This window comes from Lineus longissimus, chromosome 9, assembly GCF_910592395.1.
Source record: "Lineus longissimus chromosome 9, tnLinLong1.2, whole genome shotgun sequence".
Lineage (NCBI taxonomy): Eukaryota > Metazoa > Nemertea > Pilidiophora > Heteronemertea > Lineidae > Lineus > Lineus longissimus.
Window position 1 is genome coordinate 17,044,133 of NC_088316.1, and position 22,352 is coordinate 17,066,484.

Here is a 22,352-nt window from a genome sequence, read left to right on the forward strand (position 1 = left end):
TGCAGGACGGTCGAGTGTTCATCCAGGTCCGAATTGGTCTAGTTCTGATTGTCTCATTTCTCTCACCATGTCGGCGACAGGGTGGAGCTCTTATCTCTCCCACCGTTGTGACAAAACGTTGGAGCTACCAAGTCTGATAAGGTCCGTTGTGACTGTCTCTTCTCCCTCACAATGTCGGCAACACAATGGCGTTTCCAGGTTCAATTAGGTATGGCTGGGACTTGCTCATCTCTCTTATCGTATTAGCAAGACAGTTGGGCAGGCGGAACCGATTCGCTGTAAGGCGATGGGAAGTCACGTCCCTAGTTGTAGTTGTGATTGTCTCAGTCCCAATTCGGCCTGTTTGTGACTGTCGCATCTCACTACCGTGTTTGCAACTCGTAAAAGCTGCTAGGATTCACTCTGGCTGCGACTGCCTCATCTCGCTCCTTGACTGCCTGTCTCATTTCTGATTATATCTCATTGTTGCATTCTCATCTCTCTTAATATCGTGTTGGCAAAACATTGGGTACAGCAAGCATGTCCGACTCAGTTCGAGTGTCGCCATCCGGTCTCTCTCACCTTTTCGGCAACACGATGAGACAGGGCCCATTAGCTGTTATCTTCCAACGTATGTGATACATGTCAACATAGGACAAATGATACAGTCTCTCACCATGTACAAAAGACGTTGGAGCCAACAGGACAGTGAGCAGCCAGGTATGACTTTATTTCATCAATCTATCGTGTAACAATGGCAGAATGATAGAGCAGCCAGGTCTGATTCTGTCTGGTTGTGCCTGTCTCAGCTCTCTCACCGTGGAGCAGCTATATGTTCCATTCAACCTGGTTCTGACCGTCTCAAGTCATTTTCATTTCCCTAACCGTGCTGGCAAAACGATTGGGAAGCCAGGGGGTCCAACTCAGTCTGGTTGTAGTCATTTCATCTCTCGGAGAGACGAGTCACATCCATGACGTGTTGGCAACAGTGGGGCAGCTAGGTCCCCTTCAATCTGGTTCTGACTGTCTCCAATCTGATTGGTCAGGTGGTGACATGATCATCTCTCTCACCATGCTGGCAAGACGATAGGGCAGCCAGCAGGTTCGATTATGTCTGGTTGTGGCTGTCCCACTTGTCTCAGTGTGTTGGCGGCATGGTTGGCCACACCACATTCCACAGATGTGAGTACCTCACCTTTGAGTATTTCTCACAAGGGGGCACCAACAATTCCCAGTAAAATCAATAGATATCAAAATAAATACAAGAGTCCAATCTGGTTTAAAACATTTTACTGGCCAATACATGGATTGGTGCTACACATGAGGATACATCTTGACCGTGGTAAAATATAACGTTGGACAAGTAACTTAAAATGGCTTATACATTACAGACAGAGGAACGCCTTGGAGTATGCCCTTAGGTTTCCATGAAAACTCACGTTGACTCATCTATTTGAGAATTTAAGCTGATGCAAGACCTCTGGGAATTCACCATGGTGGGCCATGGGTGTCCTTCAAGACAGTTCAAATTGCAATGGTTTTATCCCCCATGAACAACCTACACTTAGAAAACATTCCCAAAGCAAAGACAGTTAATGGGTCAGTTCAATGTTTTTGTAACAAGAATTTCCAGACTCTCAGGTACCTAAAAAGTCATTATTGTTTAGACCAGTTTTATTTCACAAATTAGAAAGTCTTGAGGAAGGGTGTATATTATACAAAGAACAAGGAGAAATTTAAGTTTTTAGATTATAGTGTCAAAATATTTCAACAGAGCTGATTGTGTGCACCAATTTGAATGACGGCTGGCACAGTCTGTCCCCAGTGTATTCGCATGAAATTACGGCAAGCACAAGAAAAACAAATTTAACAGAACGTATGTCTCAGTAATTTACTGGAAAATTTTGGCAACACTAACATCGAGCACTTGACCAAAAAAATTACAATTTAGCGATGACAAAATTACTTGATTATGAAAAGTGGATACACAGCTCCTGATACCAGCTCAGATCTATGTCAACAAAGTCATTCCACACAGTTAGTGTTGTGTTGACCCAATAAGAAACAGTCTGTTGTCAATTTTCAAAGACTAAAACCTGTTCCAAAAGTCAGACCGTCAACAAGGGCCAATTCTATCAGACAGATTATAGCCAGAAAAAGACAATTGAACAACACTGTCGAATGAAATGAAAATCTATCTCACTCAAAAACATAACTGACAAGGTAATCACCAAATTTATCAAAGCTCAGGAGTATTATTAAAATTAGACAATAGTTATTAAGGTGAAGCAATACTTTTGATTTACAAAAACGTCTCTTTACTGATTGGATGAACTGGAATGTACTACCAGGGAAAATCTGAAATATACCAAGCTTGGAAAAACATGTAACAACATCTTAGGTACATTTCCTAAAATCATTGCCGTTTGGACTCCTTCAGTGGACTTGAGGTGAGATAAGGAAAATATACAATTTGGAACGAGTCTATTTTGTAATATATCACGGCCGGATTCTGTTCAAGTTTTGATTGAACATCCTTGGCTTCCATAGATTTGTCATCTATAACCAATATCTTGGGATTAAATTTTTCACATTAAATGTTGACGTCCGTTCGATTCAACACTTTGGCCAGGACAATCTGCCAGTAACCATGGTAACAAAGCAATAACATTGAGGTTGTCTGTATCGGTGAAACATTGACAACGGGTATATTTTTGAACTTTTCATCAAATTTTTCATACCAAATTCTGTTAACCTAAGACCCCTCAATTACTTTTCAACTGTTTCTACCTTTATTTATATTGTAGAAATATTAACAAAACAAACATTACTTGAAAACCACGTGACCTCGAATGAGACGAATTGTGAATACTAATTACACCTTCAGAAAGATCATTCATTATAAATCATTATCTCCAAAATTGCGGAAAAAAACGGTCAGAAAGTTCTGCCAACATTGAGAACGTGACAACAAATTTCAAAAGGCACCTGAAAAATGACCTGGGACTCCCATCGCATTATGTAGTTATCCCAAACACCAGAATGACCGAAACAAACAATTGTAGCGAAAAACTTCCAATGATGACACAGGCAGCAACCTTGCACACTGTTGGTTGCAATAGGCCTTTTCATGCACTCATGACCTACTGCTCCGTTCAATCGGTTGGGTTTAGACAAGTCCGTTCCAGTCCTTCTGACGTTTAATAACGAGGTCCCAGGTGCAAGATATATCATGAATACAAAGACACGAAAGGACAACACAAAGCAGTGGCCACACCTCATCAAAATGTCAGCGGCCAATCATCAGATTTCTAAAATCACCAACATGAGAAAAATAAACTTCTCATGATAATGTTCATTTGTTTCACTGACTGAAACTCGCATGTATATCCAGCAGGACTAGCATAATGTCTAAATCTATAACTAATATTTACAAACCAAGTTATCTAGGCCTAGAACGGACGAACATATCTGATTACTTGATGAGTTTTAACTGAAAATGTTTTCAGTGCCATAGAGGGTGATGATATTCTTGGTGGGAGTGAAGAGAAATGGGAGAGGTTGTCATTTCCACAGTAACGACAAAAAAACTGTGAAAGGAGCAATTATTGTGTTCCCTTGATGCAGAGATGTCATAAATATCACAATAGTTAGAAATTTACTCAAAAAGGGAGGGCAAACTTATGAAGTTAATCAATTCATGCTCATGGTTTCCAATGAAGCAAAAGTAACTCATTGGTCAAACCTCAAGAAGTATTCAGATAAATGTCAACAGAATGCACGAGTCATGTTACAAAAAAGTTTCGGCAAAAAGAGTACAATTTGCCTCAAGTGCAATGAGTAAGAAAATAATTCAGAAGAATTCTACACTATGTCTGGCGTGACCTTGAAATCATTGTGCTCCATGAAGGTCACAACCTACAGCACACAATGATAGCATCACGATCGCAAACTTTGAAGCAAACAGTCGTTTTTCAAATAAATATGCTTGATGACCAAATCTGTAATATTCTAACCCCGCTGTAATAGTCCCAGTTTAGAAAATTACAGAAATCTCAGAGCATAGATAATTGGCAACACCTAGTGGAGATCAATGCAATACCTCGAGTGGCAATTCTAAAACACCTTGGTAATATATTCGTTAAGGATTATGTCTTAGCCTCGTTTTCACCACAGAAGTTTTGGTGAGACAACCATGACATCTTGGGTTGGCATAAAATGTGTCAAAAGCAGACACTCAGAGGATCATACCCAATAAAATCAAGCCGAAGGTATTTGAGAATAGAAATTGATACCTCACTGTCTGTATTCCTCATTTTCACTCCGCAAAAATCCAAGACCTTGTCTTTGTTTTTCATGTTTTCATTCTACTGGACACGTTTTTAGGAGGCTTACTCGTGGTGAATTTCATTGTGATAGGCATTCAAGATATTGCCTGGCATGAGGCCGGTGAAAAAGGTCTATGCTCGCGCACAAAACAAAGATTGGGAAAATGATGAATCGGTTGTCTCGACAAACACCACACAAGTGGAGCTGCCATCACCCATGGCCTTGCGGTGTTTGGTTGGACAACTAGAACCTTTAGTTCTGTATCAACTTCTCAATTCAAATTCTGATATGAACACTTCTCACATGGACATTTTGGTTTTTACATCAAGATACACAAGTTATTTTTAGAACCGTTTAATCCGCATCAAACCAACAGACACTTTCTATCACCAACGGCAATGCAAAATGAGAGTTCAGCACATAGAGGGTTAAACGGCCACCGAATGTTGTCCATTTCTCCTGATTATTTAACAAACCAATGACTTAATCACTCTCCTCCTCGTCATCATCCTCATCGCTATCCGACTCTGAACCTGACGAGTCTGATCCTGAGGATGAATGCTCTTGGTCTGTACGCGTACGCTTAGGGGGCATAGGAAGGTGGCCCTGGGCATGAGCCATAGATTGTGGAGAGGGCATCATTCCAACAGCTGCACTCGCAGGGTGACTGGGACTGGGTCTCACGTGATGCACTTCACCCTTCTTTGCCTTGTAAACTTTCATTTCCTGAAAAGAGAGATGCGTTGAAATTGAAATGATTTATTTTTTTGCAGAATCATATACAAGTTTACCTATCTAACAGACTTTCATAAACCTTTCTTGATGAAAGTTTTTTTCTTGTAAAATCTTGGCCTTTGATCAGCTCTCACTGGCACAAAAATGCCTCTAAAATGCTTACTTTTAGACCAATTTTGAAAATTCAAAGATCCACAGAGAGTGGAAACAGAGATGTTTCTATTCCAGTTATCAAGTCATGCGTCAAATAAGAGGAATCCTGTCTAAAATCCGCCTAAAATTAGAAATTTGACATCCCTATATAATGCAACCCACCTCAGCATATCTCCTCTTGTCAGCGTTAGCCAGCTCCTCATACTGTTCTTTATTGAGACACACTTTCCACTGCTCCGACAAGATCTGGGCAATCTGGCCAACTTTCAGGTCAGGGTTAGTCTCCGAGACGGCAGACCGCTGGGCCTTCTGGAACCACATAAATGCGGACCTGCAAAAGAAGACACGAGTGAAATTCACTGTTTGTATGAATCAGATTTATCATCTCAATGCATGTGGCAATTTTTTTTTAAATCTACGGTACAATCGTATCACAGTCCTATTTCAATGTGTCGAAACCGACATCTTTTAAACACTAGCCAAATTCATCTGGCAATGGTACAATAGAAACCATTTCTAAACTTCTCACGAGTTTGATTGAAGATGAATGAAGGACAGTGCATGTACCGCAACATTCTCCAAACCTTGAGAACGGGGAGAGTCATGTACTCACAGTGGTCTCTTTGGCAGATCAGGATCTCTGGGTGGTTTGCTGTGTGACCTGTGTGGAGCATGTCCACCCAAATCGAAGCCCATGTCATTGAAATGATGTTGTTGGTTTTGCTTGGGGCGGTTTGGATTCATAGCTTTGTATTCATTAATTTGCTGCAAAATGATAAATATGCATGTTTAGTAACTCCAGAACATTCATAATGGAGCTCAAGACCCCTGCCCCGCAAACAAGCACTTTTTCTTGCTGTGACGCAACAAAAATCACTCCTTGGTGGTGTCATCGCAGAATCTGAGATAAATCATATTCATAAGTCATCCTAAACAAGCCACAGATAGGTATTTTTTGTAGCATGCAACATCAGCTTCAAAATCACATGTCTGCACGGCACATAACCCAGCAGCGTTCTCAAATTGTGACCCAAGGCTTGATAATTGGGAGCATAATGATAATGTGGTTCACCATTTTCCAACGAAGTGAGCTCGCACCAGTGTCACAGTCTCCAGGAGCGAGAAATCTGACCCCGCACTCGACTAGAACATGACACAGAATAAGGAAACAAGAACTTTCAGGATAGATTAAAACATTTTATTGCCCATACAAATGTCTTCTTTACTACACATAAAATAATAACCTAGTACTGAGTGAAGTGAAATAACACAAACAATGCAAGACTATAGAATAGAAGGGCCTACAATGAATAAAGTCTGTCTGCACCCTCGGACAGGCGGCCCCAACGGATCGACCTCTGGCAGCCCTATACCAACGGAGAAAAGAACCCAATAACAGATTCAGACTGCTTTCGGCTGCAACCCTGGACAACAGAGGGTATAACTAAACCTTGCCACTTTTCAGTGTTAAGTTTGAGGTGTTTTAGAAACTTTTTCAGTCAAGGCATTCATGTTCAAATTTTTGTATCAAATGTGATTTTCGGAATGTGACGTGTTGGAGTAAAACTTTGCCAGAAACGAAATTCATGGTCACAAATTTAAAATAACACTTAAATCAAGCAAACTAAAGGAAAATGTTATCAAAATATTTATGTACAATCACTGCACTATAGATCTATACATTTGATTGGGAGCATCCTGTGTGAGAAAGGGACTAGGTCACTTTACAGCATGTTTCCTCTCTAACGGTATGCTAACTGGTGTGGCCATTGGAAAAGCAAGAAAGCAGCTAAAAAGTAGCCTACTTTTTGTGAACATTGATCCCAATTAAAAGTATGGATCCAAAGTGAGGATACACATGAAAAAGCACTAACAGACCTAGTAGACATTGTGGGACACCTTCAGAAGAGCAATTTTGAGTGAAAACTACAATGCATTCTAAAACACGATACAAGCTCAAAAAATATATTATTCTGGCCAGGCTTTGAAACCTGAGCATAAACAATTTATTACATGGATAATTAAGATTCAGATTCATTTGCAGTTTAATTCTAAGCTAAGATAACGAGAAACAACCAGCCTATCGGAATTGGGCGCCTCGTGGCAAATCTTTTTCCAGAGAAAACATGGTAATAAAGTCATATGACGTCACTGGCGACAATATGGGTCACACTTTAGTACCACTACTTTAACTCGGAAAGTCAATTGCCAGTGATGTTTTTCGAAACTTGTCACACTGTTGTCTGTTTTATTCAATTCTCATCGTCAAACACAAAAGAAAAAATGAGACATTCTTGTTAAATTTTGCTTAATTTTCAGTGTTTTTTTTTCTGAAGTAGCACTCAATTCTAATAGGCTGAAGTTTTTATGTACTTTTTTCAAAATAAAAATTAAATCGAAGTAATTTCAATTGGTTTTTCATACAAGTGTTAAAACTGATTACAATAAACCAGGAAATATTCCCATCTATTATATTATTCCAGTTGGTGATTTTATGAAATGCCATTACTGACGTAGCTATACAGCACTCAGACAACCCTGTTACAGAAACTTTTTTTTTGCAAATTTCGCCAATCACCAAGCTTAATTAAAATGCACAAGAAAATTTGCCAGTTTATAGTAAACACAAAGAGTTGACAATTTATAGGGTCACAACAGACCATATTTTTGGACAAGAGTTAAAACTTTACATACAATATTGTTTTAGAGACGCAATCAAAATCAGCAGAATTTCCTGCCCTTTAACAACATTTTTATAACCAATAGTCAACAAAGTAATACTAGAAAGAATGAATGGGATGAATACCTCATGAATTTTAGCAGGACATCGTTTTAAAATAATCACAAGCACATCTAAAAAGGCCTAGAAAAATGCACCAAAACGTTGTCCTCAATTTTCAACTGAAACACAGCAGAGCCACAGCAAATTTGCCAAAGGCAAGAGTTGCCAGACAAAATACTTGACAAGAGAAATACAGATGTGCATGGTTCAATACCTGCGACTCAAAAATGGTATCTTAGGTACAAGATTTCCAGGACAACATTCAAAAAAAAAAATTTTCAGTATTTTATATTGGCAACACTTTCATTGGTACCAGTGGTAGAACACCTAAGTAAAAAATACGTGTCATTAGCTGAAGGGACACAAGGGCACCAACAAATTTTAAACTGGCAAGTGAGAGGTTTCAGTGTTTTATTGTTGAATAATACAACTGGGAAAGTGAAACATGCATATCTGAAGAGTAACAATAACCATGAGGACAGGACAAATGACAATCGCAACCAAAACCAGAAGAACCAGACTCGCTGTCAAAACTAGAGAAAATCTTTGCAGCGAAAATGAAACATTATATCAGTTTACCCATCTTTGGCAGATTTTTCCAATTCCTCCTGCCCTGACCCAAGTCATCATGCTCAATTTTAAAAAATTCTAAATTCCACCCCAACAAGCTCACAATGATATTGAATAATCACCACCACACATTAAGATGCCCAACATTCAGATTAGTAGAACCATGTGAAAATACTTTTACAAAATTTAACAAGATATTTTTACACCTTGAACACTGGTATCACGTTCGGGTCCATACAGCAGGGTCAATGGGATCCCTTGTGCGCATGGTCAGGAGATCAACACTTAATTGACACAGGAATTTAGGAATTCTTCAACAGAATTTCAATGGGTAGAAAAAACTTCTTACTCAGAATTCGACACCTGACCAAGGTCGTACAAGGTTTGCATTCACTGCTGCGTAAACCTTAGTGCTTCCCATGTGCACACTTTACAGGACTGCAGACTAAGCAAGGTCCCACATTACACTCAGTCGAATGTTTGCATAATAAGTATAGGATAGATATTCTATCTGGTAAGCATTCACTCTAGAATGGATTAGATAATGTTGATGAGAAATCACAAACACTATCTCCAGCGTTCGGTAGATTATTTCATTACTGCTTTCTGCAAATATTTCTTAGTTAGGTCAAGACCAGATGATAGGTTTGAAAGTGATTTCCTCATACAATGCAGACCAAAATCAAATGTCGAGAAATTACCAAAACAGTCCATTTAGAACTGAACTTGATTGTTATTTTATAAAATTTTAATTCTTTTGCTCACTCGATCCAACAGACCCACAACATACCTACCGACAGACTGCATTGCCATTCAATAAGTTTTTTATAACTGCAGTAGTTTTATTAAATGAGAAAAAAACAGGGTTGAATTCCTGTCCGTTGTTTCACATCAGAAATAATCATCTCTTGAATGAGATTCTACAAAATCATTTGGATTGTGATTTTTACCATGTCTAGCTGTAGGGCATTGTTATTACTGGTTAGGCAATTCAGTCTCGGAGTATCTGCAGTCTCTGGGACCCACGTCTTCAAATAGTTCTCTGATGATGTCACTGCTGCCACCTTGTGGTAAATAATCTAATCGCTCTCTTCCTCATCATCATCAGAATCCTCATCAGACTCGGAATCCGACCCTGATGATTCCTCCATGCCCATCCTTTGCTGCTTCGGAGGCATCTGCATCTGGCCGTGACTATGGTGTGCGAGTTGAGACTGAGGATGCGGGGCTGAGTGCAACATCTGTTGTTGGTGCGCGTGAGGTATCATACCCATAGCGGCCTGCGGGTGAGGGACCATACCGCCCATCTGGTGGTGACCACTATTCATTCCCATGGCTTGCTGCGGCATCATGCCCATGTTTCCCATATTATTCATATTGCCCATGGGAGCAGCCGCGTGGCCATGACTCGTACCGGTAGCTGCTGGTGCCGATTTTCGTTGAGCCTTGAACGCCTCCATTTGCTGCAAAATGAAAAGGAGAATTTAGGGCTTGAAATCTGGAAATAAACAAACTAAAAAAGTCTATACCAATTACCATGCACTAAAATGAGTAAAAAATTGTCAACCAAACCACCAGCCAAATAATATTAGGAGAAGAATTAGTAAGTTTTGTCTATGACCGGTCATGTGCACACTGATTAGTATCAAGGCTAGAAATAAAACCGACCCACGATGCAAAAAAGTGAGATGAGAAGAAAAGTGAGGGTTAGGGAGGCCATCATTGTGTATTAGAAAGATGCATTAGGAACAGGAAACAGGGGGCTCTGTGGATTGTCTAACAATACTCAAATCTCAGGTGACGGTCTCCAAGAAATTCCAAAATCTCCAAAAACAAATAGTACCCACAGAGTACGGGGACATCTCTATATTGGACTTCCAAGAGAAAAATTTCAGGCTGTCTCGAAGTAGAAATAAACATAAATTTACAATACCGACATGCAATTCTCTAAACACACAATTCTAGGGCCACCCCATCTAATTTTGAATTTCGGAATATAGCATTTATGATTGAATTTGGGTGAGAAAACGACACGTACCGGTACCTACTTACTACTCAACTTGTCAAAAAATGTCGAAGTTGTCAGCAGACAGCGCTGCTCATCCTAGGTCCAAAATGGCCGCTAGACATCGGTAGCATCATCAGCGTTGCAAATGAGAAACGCGCAACATATAATGTGACAATGCTTAACCCTAATAGCAGGCCCTAGCCTCACCCAATTTTTCAAAAGAATTAACAGTTTAAATGAATTTTAGAATGTATGAAGTGAATAAATTTACATTTTTAGCTCTTTCTATTAAAGATTAGGATAATGATGATATTTATACACATTTTTTGGGACAGCCAGGGGTGCTTTTAGGGTTAAAATGAGGATACTTTTCCCAAACCTCGGATGAACAATCTGAGGAGGAAATCGTCAGGGAATTTCTGGTGGATGTACGTCAACCTGAGATTTGAGAAGCAGACAACACAAAACACCTGAAAGTTGGGACACATTTAGGTTAGATTATTAAAGATTCAGGAGGGTGTTTAGTGCTCAAGACCTGATCTATTGTTCACATTTGCCTTGGTTGCAAGATTCATGGCAAAAAAAGTGCTTTCTGCATTCTAAGGTACTTCTCCTCAAAACTAGGGGAACTTCTGGGAAACTTTAAACGTGCAGCACATGGCCGAAAATGAGAGATTTTTGCTGAGGTCACCTGCAATAATAATCACAGGTCGCCGAGACAAAAATCTAATGTCTGCAGGCGTCTAGTGTTCGAGTGGAATAGTTTCACCAAGCAACAGTACACACCCGTACCTAGCAGAAATGATCTCTCATCATTGACCAAAAACAAACAAACCAGGCTTTTGCTTGAGCAGACAATACCCCCTGAGTAAACATAAACGATTCCTACCTCTCTATATCTGAGCTTGTCAGCATTCGCCTCTTCTTCAAACCGCGTCTTGTCTGGACACGCCTTCCAGTGTTCTGAAAGAATCTGTGCAATCTGGCCGACTTTCAGTTCTGGGTTTGCATCGCGGACTGCCGGCCGTTCAGCCTTGCAGAACCACATGAATGCAGATCTGAAAATAAAGTGCAGAATGTGATTAAAAATCTGATCATAAATTGAAAGTCTTCTTTCTTGTACTCGATTTTATTTGATCTCACTTTCAGAGAATAGAAATGATCCATGTGAAAGTTTCCCAATGGTTGAACGGCAGACTGTTTTAAATTTGAAGAAAAAGCAGTCTATTTTCATAACCCCTGAGCTTTGCCTACTGGTCTGAGAATAGATAGACATAGACTAGCAGTACCAATAGTATTCTTGGCTTTATCTTTGCCCCGACACCATGAGAGGCACTCTTATAGCTCTGTATTATTTGCTGAGCAGCACCCTGACAAGATCTCAGACTGCATACTTACAGAGGTCGCTTTGGCAAGTCAGGGTCCCTGGGCACCTTGTGATGATGATGTGTATCATGGTGTCCAAACATGCCGTCCTGATAGTGATGCTTTGACGTGGATGGAGGAGGGGCAATCTTCTTCCAGTGTACCATTGCCTAAAGAAGGAAGGGAATTCAAGGGTAAGGGAAAAGTTTTAATTTAGACCAGAAAGAGTCATTTCATACAGTCTGCAACAATGGAGCAAGGGAACACCAACTTAACAGCAACACTGAAAGTCAAGTGAATTTCAAAACATGAGCAACATAACATTGCTGGTCTTTGGGAGAAATTAGTCACCACCGCGATAGGTCATGACCAGTTCTAGATTGCATGCCTCAGTAATGATCAACTGTTGAAAATGTAGCAATTTTTCTTGCATGTGATCAATACCGCAAATCTTTGTGAAAAAATCACCTGCCTCAGTGCACTCTGAAAGAAAAGTCATTGGTTTTCAAAACACGCCACCCAACCAAACAGCCTTTCAAAGTCATGTTCCACAACCGAGGCCCACAGGTTAGTCTGTCTCTGTCCCTTGTCACAATGGACAGATGAACCGAGTCATGTGTGCTCGACTTCCTCTATGTTCCTTTGATTGGGAGCAATTCATACTGGCCGCTAGGATCACTTGGTACCACTGACAATCAGTCTCAATTCCCGCAATATGATCGTAAGAAACAACGAAACGACAATACTTTTAGTTAAAACATTTTTATTCGCTGATACAAAATTCGAATACAGCCACTACCTACCACTGGTACTTTTGGTAGCCAAGACAGTCTAGCACAAAATACAATTTTATTCCAGAGGTGAAACTTCCAGAGCACAAGCACCACACAATGCACTACCTCATGACCTGTTCCAAAAACAAAGCACTGTTGGAGAATCACATGACCTTATTTGCATTTGGAGTTAATTTCAGTCTTCTTATCATCATCTGAATTTTTCCTGCCCTATTCTCTGATAGGTGTGATAGTATAAACCCGGAAATACATGTATTCACGGTCATTCTATTTCATAGATTAATAGATTCACAAGCCTGTATTTAAACAGTCTTTAACCAGTTATGAAGTTTGCACTCTAGAAGTTACACCCTTAGGAGAGACATCGCCAACATACTAACTGCCACCGAAACAATATTTAGAATCTTTCTCTCTGTCTCCAGTAGACGCTGTTGGCGTTCAAGCATTCTGTGTTTTTCTCATAAACAGCCTCTACTACAAAAGTTTCCCCAAGACATCTGATAACATTCTAACTGAACAAATTGTAGTAATTTGAGTCAGTATCCCCAGATAAATGTTACTGTCAATGTGACATAGATTCCAAGGGAGGAAAGGTACAACATACAATGGTGCTTGAAATTTTGCACCTACAATTGACTGAAAGTTCAGGGCAAAAAGCAGATGTTGAGACAAGTTCTATTCATAAGTTGCTGTATCAATGCCGAAATACATACTTACATATTATACAACATCATGTTTCTTAACTACGCAACAATAAATAATATAGAAATTTAATTCAGGAAAATGAGATTAGGTGAAGCGAAACAGATCTTGAAATATAAACCTTACTGTCGTAAGTCAAATAATTTGCCTCCTCATCACACAACAAAAATCTCATTTCCCCCAATATTTGAACTAAAAATAATGATTTGTAAATCACATCAACAGTACATATAATATTGATAACTTGTCTACATAAATTCATTACACTATCTTTTATTACTATAAAATTGAAATGCTGACTTACATGCACTAAAAAATAACAACTCAACACAAAAGGTCAAACGATCAACAGTAAGATTGTTTTATTACATTAGTTTTTGGTCAACTTTCTCTTTGAAAATCCTTAGAACTGCCCTTACCTGCAAAAAGATGCCTCTAAAATGCTTATTTTTGATTCGATTGAATCAATAGAAGAATAAGTCCTAGGGACTATGAGATGATCTTGTCAAACAAAAAAAAATTCATCCTCATCTTACAAAAAAAGACATACACCATCCATGTTACAAACTAAAATCCATGCACCATGAATAAAATCTGAATTATCTACAATTTTCGACAAAACAGGAAATGTCTCTGTTACCAAGTCACAATCACTATCCCTAAACTGCTTATGCAAAGTCTATTTTTTGCCCTGTAATGAGGGACTTTTTAGCCAAAAGAAGGTGGCAGGAATTGGGGATCCAATGCAATACAGAAATCTATGAGACGCTGGGAGGTAACATTGAAAAGCAGTGACCATTGCAATTTCTCACAAGCCCGTGAAGTCCACACAATTGTTGTCAATGAGTTCAAGCCTTGAGTGAACTCGCCAACATGCACAATTCAGCATATTTCATATATAATATTATCTGCCGTTACAAAAAATACTCCCAACATTTCACATGCACAATGTACAAAATAATGAGCAGACTACGATTCAAACATCATCACCAGATGCAATAATGAGCTCGTTTACCTATGCCGAGCTTTTTAGGTGATGATTTTGTTTGGTACGTATTAACTAACATAGTCTATTGATTGAAAAGACCCAAAAGGGCCGCTGAGAAAAATAGAGGATATTCTACAATCATCAATGTAGTGCATGTACATGTATAGCCATTTCAATGTAACCGACATTTTAACGGCAATCATGTATGTCAAACCTTTGATATTAGGAAGAAAACTTGGTGATGGGTGAGAGGCACAACTCGTATAGGCTTAGGTTGTCAAAGGAATTCAGTTTACTGGGGTGGTTTGACAAGCATGAAATGCATTGAATCAACTGATGACCTGTACAGAGGGAAACATACATGAAAGTGGTGATACATATAGCAGGATACTTACAGGTGATGGTCATGGCAATGATGATGACTTAATGAAAAACATTACATCACGTATTGTCATTCAGACAGGCGGTTCCCTCAGTGTAACTCAGCAGAACTTTCCAACTATTACCTCATCCTGTTGGCCCGCCATGTTGAACTGGAGGGTGCAAGGCCAAATAAGCCAAATCAGGGATTGTCAGGTTGACCACCCCCCAAGTTTTTTCAAAACGTTTGACGCTCCAATCGCACTGAATATGCGACCACAAACGCACCACAGCAATAGCGAGTCGACCACAAAAACTCCCCTATTGGGCCTTTTTTTGCAGATAGTTCTAAGATTCACTTTTTGCACACATGTTATTGACTACATTAGAGACCTATTTTCACCAAGACAAGGAGGAGTTGAAGAGCCCTGCGTGATTTGCAGAGGAGGGTCAACTGCCATGTGAGGTAAAGAAATCGGCAATGTATGATGATAATGTTAATATCCCTAATGCCTAGTAAGTCTAATCACTCTCAGAAGAAGAAGAAGAGGATGAAGAACTTGAATCTGAAACAGCTTCTGGAACCTTGGGTCTTTTCTCTGGTACTGGTGCAGCTGGCACTCGTGCAGCCATCTCTTTATTCGCTTTGAATATCTTCATCGCCTGCAAAAAAAGATTGTAGTATTCAACACAACTTGATCATTTCCACCAGATTCAACAAAAATATCCTATCAGAAGTTCTAAATATTGATAGCTCTAGAGCCCCAGGGAATTATTTGATTTGTAACCGGTACGAACATCAATTTTACACTCAATTATTGGAAGCTTTCAGGCATGGCTTGAAAAAAGTAATTTAGCCCAGTACAGAGTTTTTTTGGGTTGTGCAGAGACTGACAGGGTATATTTTGAAAATTCCCAATCCCCAGCAATAACCCTCTAAGTCACCATGTTCAGGTAATGCAATTTCTTCTTGACCCAAAACCTAAACTGTAGTTATTATACTCGGGAAGAAAATCTCCAGACTTACTGAAATTGAATCGATTTTAATGACAATTATCTCTGCACTAAAAACAACATCAGGCCATACTGTTTTACTGCATGGTTGGTAAAGATGACTGAGGACTGGGCATAAGTCATGCATCGACGTCATGAGACAAGATGCAATGACCATTTCAAAATCAATTGACCAAAACATGGAACTTGGTTAGAAATCGGAGAAATAAACATATAAAGCTATTCTAAGAATGAATGTGTATTACGCAACGTACCTTCCAAACTTTGACATCACTCATGAAGTCTCTCCAAATGTCCTAAACTAATCCGAGATTTGAACGCAGTGTACGGTTTCGAGCGCAGTTCCCCATCCCAGTTACATGTATGTGTGCGAGTTACAGCCGCTTCTTAAGAATAATAACAAGCTCGTAACTTGCGGTGTCGAGCGACACATGCGGTACATTCATCGGTGAAAAATGAAACCAAGAATAATAGGAAGACAGAATGGTGTGCAAACCACAAGTTCATCAGTTAGTCGGCATGACAACATTGGCAGGAAAAAATGCCCAAACCATATTTGTCTCTATTTGTATAGTGCCTTCGCCTGTAGTGTCAAGTTCTCTAAATTTCAATTCGTCGGCTAGCTTAGCATCAAAACATTATACCAGCTTGAAATTGAATACCACTAATTTTGCTTCCACAATCAACCCCAGATAAGGATATACACATTCAATTCTCAAGTTCTTCTGGCTTGATAATAAATGTAGCATCACCTTTTTATGTTGTTTCTGAACAATTTTGACTTCTTGCATGTACCTCAAGTCCTTTCAGGATAAGCAATGAGTATACCCAGCAAAAGAGTATGGCCTATTCATCAAACAAACAACAATAAGCTAACTTGTTCAAAAAACAAAACACTACAGATAGCACAAGTTTGGCAAGATATTTTTACAAATTTTCTGGTGAAGAATGTGTCACCTGATGCCATGCAATCATCCATCAAACTCGTAATGCCAAAATTTTAAAGTTAGGTGGCACTATGTGTGCAAATGCTTGTGGCATGCACTCCATTTACAATGATAACTATCTAACACATAATTTTTTTTACAATTCACGATAAAGGCGGAATCTTCAATTCAACATTAACAAATATTAATTGCGCATACTGAATTGCCACACTTGTTTCAATTTCAGCGGAGCCCTCAGATGATTTTTACACTCATCCTCAACATAACTTTTATGGCATGAAATCAAAAATATGTCATTTTCAAGGACTGGAATCAGAGGAGACAGAATAGTTTGTGTGCAATGAGAACATCAACTGTGCAAGTGATGAATTGATGAAATCACTCTAATGCCAATTTCCATAAAATTTGCTGAGCCTGAAACCGAACCATAATCTGATTCAAGTGGATGACAAGATTTTCTCATCAACTGACTCCACAACTGATAAGATTCATCCCGGTGGCAAATCCATGGACAAGAATTTGAAATCGCATTCTGTATGACGAGGTATCTGCAAGCTGCAGAGTTCTTGGTGGATCGAGATCAATGTACCTGAAAACTGAGCACACTCACGATGTGATGAAAATGATGCTTACCTCCCGATAACGTTCTTTGTCATTATCTGCTTGGCCCTCGTAGACGTGCTTATTTGGACAGACTTTCCACTGCTCAGACAAAACCTTCGCGATTTGACCCATCTTCAACTCGGGATTCGCCCCTTTTACATTTGGTCGTTCTGCTTTACAAAACCACATAAATGCAGAGCTGGAAAATATATAAGATTGAAAATATAGACGCCATGAACAGATCTTGATTTCAGAATGCGCTGACAGTCAATCAAATTGAAATGGTTCATGTTCGTTTTCATTGAACTGCGATCACACAAAAACTAAATTGATTTATTAAATATTAAACAACTGTCCTTAATAGAGAGGTTGTCCTTTAATGGAGAGGTGTCCACTAAGGGAGGTTCCACTGTATTATCAATAATTCAATACTCACAGCGCCCTCTTGGGAGCATTAGGATCCTTCGGCCGCTTCCTCTTCCTGCTTCCTTTGCCGCCCATCTTCCCACCACCCATATTCATCTGGCCCATATTTCCTGCTGCGCTGTAGTATGACATTTCTTTATTGAATCTTTCCTTATCTTTTTCTGACATTTCCTGGAACCTCTTCTTTTCTTTCTCTGTCATTTGCTGAAATGATCATTGGATAAAGACGTACATTAGAAGAAAGTAAGGATTTGAGGAAAAATTAAAGGCGTTTACCAAGTGCACAGCAGATAAGCAATTTGCAGGGGTTTATCACAGATGCCTGAAATATCAGATATTCCTGATACATGTGACGATCATCAAAAAGGCAATCCTGCATGATTGTATGGGATGATAAACAAATATCAAGCCGACATGTACGTTTATAGGGTAGATATGTTGATTATTATGCACAATAACTATCAAACAGGCATAGTTTAATTGCTCTGAGTCTGAATCACAAATAATTATTGCTCAGGACTATCTCATCTGTGATAGAAATTGCTTGTGGACAGTGTGCACTTTAGACAACCGCTCACTATATGTACAGGCTTGAATTCTTGACATCTGCAATTACATGTATGAGTAGATTTTGCAATTATATACCCTGCTGACTATCAAAGAAGTACATTTCTTCAGTAAAACTTCCCCCTGAAAAAGCTTGCTGCGTATTTAAACTAGCTGTTTTGTTTGACTCCTGTCCGAGTGAAGTGAAAGTGAGGTGCTGTTATTCTGTAGTCATGGCACCCATGATCAATCAATCTCCCAGATAATTTTTTTAAGAGAAAATTTCATCATACTCTAAACATGTTAAGAGAAACAATAATACATCAACAATCCTTTTCAAATGAGAAAATAAATGGCCATAAGTGTGGCTTTAAAATGATTTAAAAGTGTCAAACTGCCATTTATTTATCCACAGATTCAGATTCTTTGACTCTTATTGTACTTGATAGCTAACCACTTCAAACCCAACCCCCAACCTATAAAAAAATATGACAAAGCCAGGGACCAGTAGGACTTAGGAGAAAAAGATGGATTAGAGCAGGTTAGTTTGTTAGTTGAGCCAGAATGACGTCAAACCAGGCAACAGACTTCAGACAGAGAGAAGAAATCTCAAAATGATTTTTTTATGGTGCATTTCAGAGCCACGACTTAGCTAAATCCTCCCAGTCTCAATCCGTCCCCCCCCTCCCCATCCAATACACACAGATCTAGACAAAACATCGACGAAAGAGACGCAAAATGTACTTACTCGCCACTTTTCAGCACATTTCTTGGAAAATTCAGAGAAGACTATACTTTCATTAGGGTGTTTCTTCTTGTGTTCTGCCCTAATCACCTTCACGAAGCAAGCATAGGGGGTCATCTTTCCCCGCGGCCGCTTGCCACCGCTGTCATCCTCCATACCGGCCATGCCAGGGGGAAAACTCATAGTTTATGTGTGTGATTGCTTTTTTGATATTTTACCTGGAATTATATAATAAAGTGATGTCTTCATCAGACACGAATTCAGAAAAATTTTGATCAGATCCATTTTATGGATTTACCCACAAAAAGAAGCCATTCACCCATACAAATCAATTGACAAAGACAACTCATAACCCCCCCCCCCCCCCCCTCCCATAAAAGATTATCTTCACTTGAGGCGTTGAGCCAGAAATTCTGTAAAAAACGACTGTAGTGTTAGAAATTGGACAAATATTCCCTCCGTTGAGCAGATTTTGCTGCACAAATGGGTCAACCTTTTTGCCTGAAAGACAAGGCTTCTCTTAATATTAATCCCCCATATATATTTTTTCCCCCAAAATAAAGAAGGACTTCATTAAGGGCCCAACTGAAATGTTTATAGAGTGAGATGACCAGCCTGCACCCTGACACCACAACTACGGAAGCAAGGAAATCAAAAGCATGCCAATCGAACAGAAAGTGCACACAGCAAGGAGAAACACAGAACAAAGGGTGAATACGGAGAGTCCCCCCCCCCCCCCCCACTGGTTTATAAACTTATAACTTATAGCAATTGCTACATAGTATCACATTTCTGAATGTCTCTGTCTGATTGAACGTCATCTGGTAGAAACTGAGGAGAGAGCAAGATTAGGCAAACCCATATGTTATATTGCAAGTTGCATCACAAGACAGTTCAGCAGACAGCATCAAGCCACACTTCTCCAAACTGAAATTCTCACATCTTACAAGTGATGGTGAGCGACACCATGACTTGACCATGGCACTCGGGGGACTATTTTAAGGGGAGACCTGTGAAAAACACCCAGGGTTTTCAAATCTCATGACCAATTAGCACCATGTGTTTGTTGATTGGTTCTAATCGAAGGTGCCGGCAAGGTAATCTGCGGGGCTATAGTGACTAGTCAAATAGTGTTATTGCAAACTGTTAGAATAAGTCGGCCCAGAACATTTGTAACAAAATGAAGTAAGAATCAAAGATAGAAATTTTAATTGCTGACACCACTGAGTGAGACTAAGACTAAGAGTCGACTGGATGTGGAATTGGATTATTCTAAAAGAAAGGAATAGATATAAAACTTCAAAAGCAACCAAATCCCACATGGCAGAAACATCACCGACTGATGACAAAAGCTTTGAAATAAATAAGAAATTGAATTTTGAAATGCCTAAGTGAGACTACAGAGTATCATCATCTACCTATGGTTATGGGGACAACAGGAGGTCTGAGAAACAAAATTATATTAATCAATGCTGATAGAAAAGTTTTATCACATTTTAAAAGTGCAGACAAACAAACATGATGGCAAAGCCAAAGGGATTCAGAGAGACAGTAGTATTTTGTAAATGTCACTCAAGACTGATTGTTCCTTATGCTCTGTCATCATTAGTACATCACTGCTTACATTTTTGCAAATACTTTTCTATGCTCAATTTGGAAGTTTCAAATACCGATTAGCTTTCATAAACTGAAACAGAAGAAATTCTCGAAAACCATCCTTGACATCAATCAACTTCAGAATAATCAGACAGACCTTGAAATATATTATTAACATAAATTATGATTGAAAAATGGGAAAGCAGCTGTGCAGAGGATACTCCATAAACAGGAGTACTAATCAACAACAGGAAATGAGGAATTAAATGTTTTGATCAAACTTGAAAAGAGAAACAAGCCCAGACACAAAAGATTCGCAAAACACACCCTTCCTTTATGCCATAGAAAATTATAATCAAATGGGCATTGTGCCAGAAAATCAATAAAATATTCATTTATATTGTATCTGTAAAAAATCAGGGACCCACAGTGAGTTTAGGGTAGAAAACTGTCCCCTTTATACATAGTATACCCTTAGTGTAATATCTTCACAATTCGTCGGAACCTGAAGGTCTGCCATCAAAAATTCCTGAGTCACTCCATAAAACCTGGCCCATGAAACAAAGAAATCAACCCAAACCAAAGAAATCCTCCCTAAAATACCGACTTAAAAAACTCAAAAGTCAATCTAAGTTGCATCAACATCAACTATGTACCCTATAGATGTACATATCATACCATATACATAGCATTGGTGCAGGTTTGATGGCAAAAACGGAGGGAGACTGTCTTGGATTTGTTGACCCCAAATTTCACCTTCAGAATCGCCATCCTGGGAGCCATGAATGAAAGTCCCCCTAAAAACATCTTAAATCTCAGTTACTGGGATCAAAACTCAAAAATATTTAACACCAAAGGAGGTAGGGGGGACTTGTCATCAACACCCCCACACCAGTGTATGTTATATATGTAGTACATGGGAATAAGGCTCCCAAGTCTATGTAATATACAGGGTTGGCCATTGCGATACATGCGAGACATGGAATCTTGTACAACAAAGGCATGCCACATAAAAACACACATCCCGCGAAAACTAGCGAATGAAACCAGCCAAAAACTTCCATACCTCAATAATTTGGCTGGCCACAAAATTTGGCTATTCCAAAATCGGGTTCTATCCGATAGTTATAGTCGTAATAGTGTATTTTATTCGTCGAAAACTCCCCTATCCTCCATAATGGATTTCAGCGGCCATGCATGCCATATGTTGAGCCGTACACGAAGCACATCCAAAATACACGCAATAATAATTCAAGTAGCATTCATTTCCAGAGCAAAAAGCATCGATATTGAAATTGCATATTTTTGTCGAACATCTCAAATTGTGCATTAAACAATTTTTCGGCGATCGTCATAGCGTAAACATGGAAATTCGGCAAAAATACATACCCAATACTTGGCAATGCTTCGCTGTGTATCACCAGACCCACGCTACTTATGCGGCTACACTAGATCAGCTACATGGGCAATAAACGCCTCTGATTGGTCAGTTTTTAATTAGCCGCATCAACTGGCCAATCACAGACCGACTTTCGGACATTCTTCGGGTTCCACTAATAAATGAGCTCATATTAATCACGTGCTCAATCCAAGCGGCAAACTCAATTACAGGTTGAGCGGCTTGGTTTGATCAAAATCAACCAGCTTGGGCCAAACAAGATGATTCTTGGTGAGTTAAGTACAATCAACAGATCTAACGGACTTGATTAT

At 39.3% G+C, this 22,352-nt stretch overlaps 1 protein-coding gene across 4 annotated transcripts; it reads right to left on the reverse strand.

Annotated features, from left to right (window-relative positions):
- Window positions 1-1,252: 1,252 nt before the first annotated feature.
- On the reverse strand, window positions 1,253-22,117 carry LOC135493938 (high mobility group protein B1-like). 4 transcript variants are annotated; one of them, XM_064781611.1, is made up of 9 exons: window positions 22,032-22,116; window positions 19,050-19,264; window positions 17,766-17,959; window positions 17,360-17,528; window positions 11,955-12,091; window positions 11,446-11,614; window positions 5,810-5,961; window positions 5,359-5,527; window positions 1,253-5,034 (listed from the first exon to the last, which is right to left on the reverse strand). In XM_064781611.1, exons 2-9 carry the CDS (start codon window positions 19,227-19,229, stop codon window positions 4,792-4,794), a joined length of 1,413 nt encoding a protein of 470 aa, XP_064637681.1. In that variant the 5' UTR covers window positions 19,230-19,264; window positions 22,032-22,116; the 3' UTR covers window positions 1,253-4,791. The 4 variants fall into 4 exon arrangements, with proteins under 4 accessions (XP_064637681.1, XP_064637683.1, XP_064637685.1 ...); XM_064781613.1 differs by lacking the exon at window positions 22,032-22,116 and adding an exon at window positions 21,709-21,869; XM_064781615.1 differs by lacking the exon at window positions 19,050-19,264 and having other exon boundaries at window positions 22,032-22,115.
- Between the last annotated feature and the right edge of the window lie 235 nt (window positions 22,118-22,352).

Excerpts from the sequence above, each read along its gene's own strand:
- LOC135493938 (XM_064781611.1), bottom strand. The coding sequence starts at position 19,229 with ATGAGTTTTCCCCCTGGCATGGCCGGTATGGAGGATGACAGCGGTGGC. Across the intron at positions 17,529-17,765 it reads AATGCTCCCAAGAGGGCGCT|CTCTGCATTTATGTGGTTTT; the intron begins GTGAGTATTGAA and ends TATATTTTCCAG. Across the intron at positions 11,615-11,954 it reads GACTTGCCAAAGCGACCTCT|ATCTGCATTCATGTGGTTCT; the intron begins GTAAGTATGCAG and ends CTTTATTTTCAG.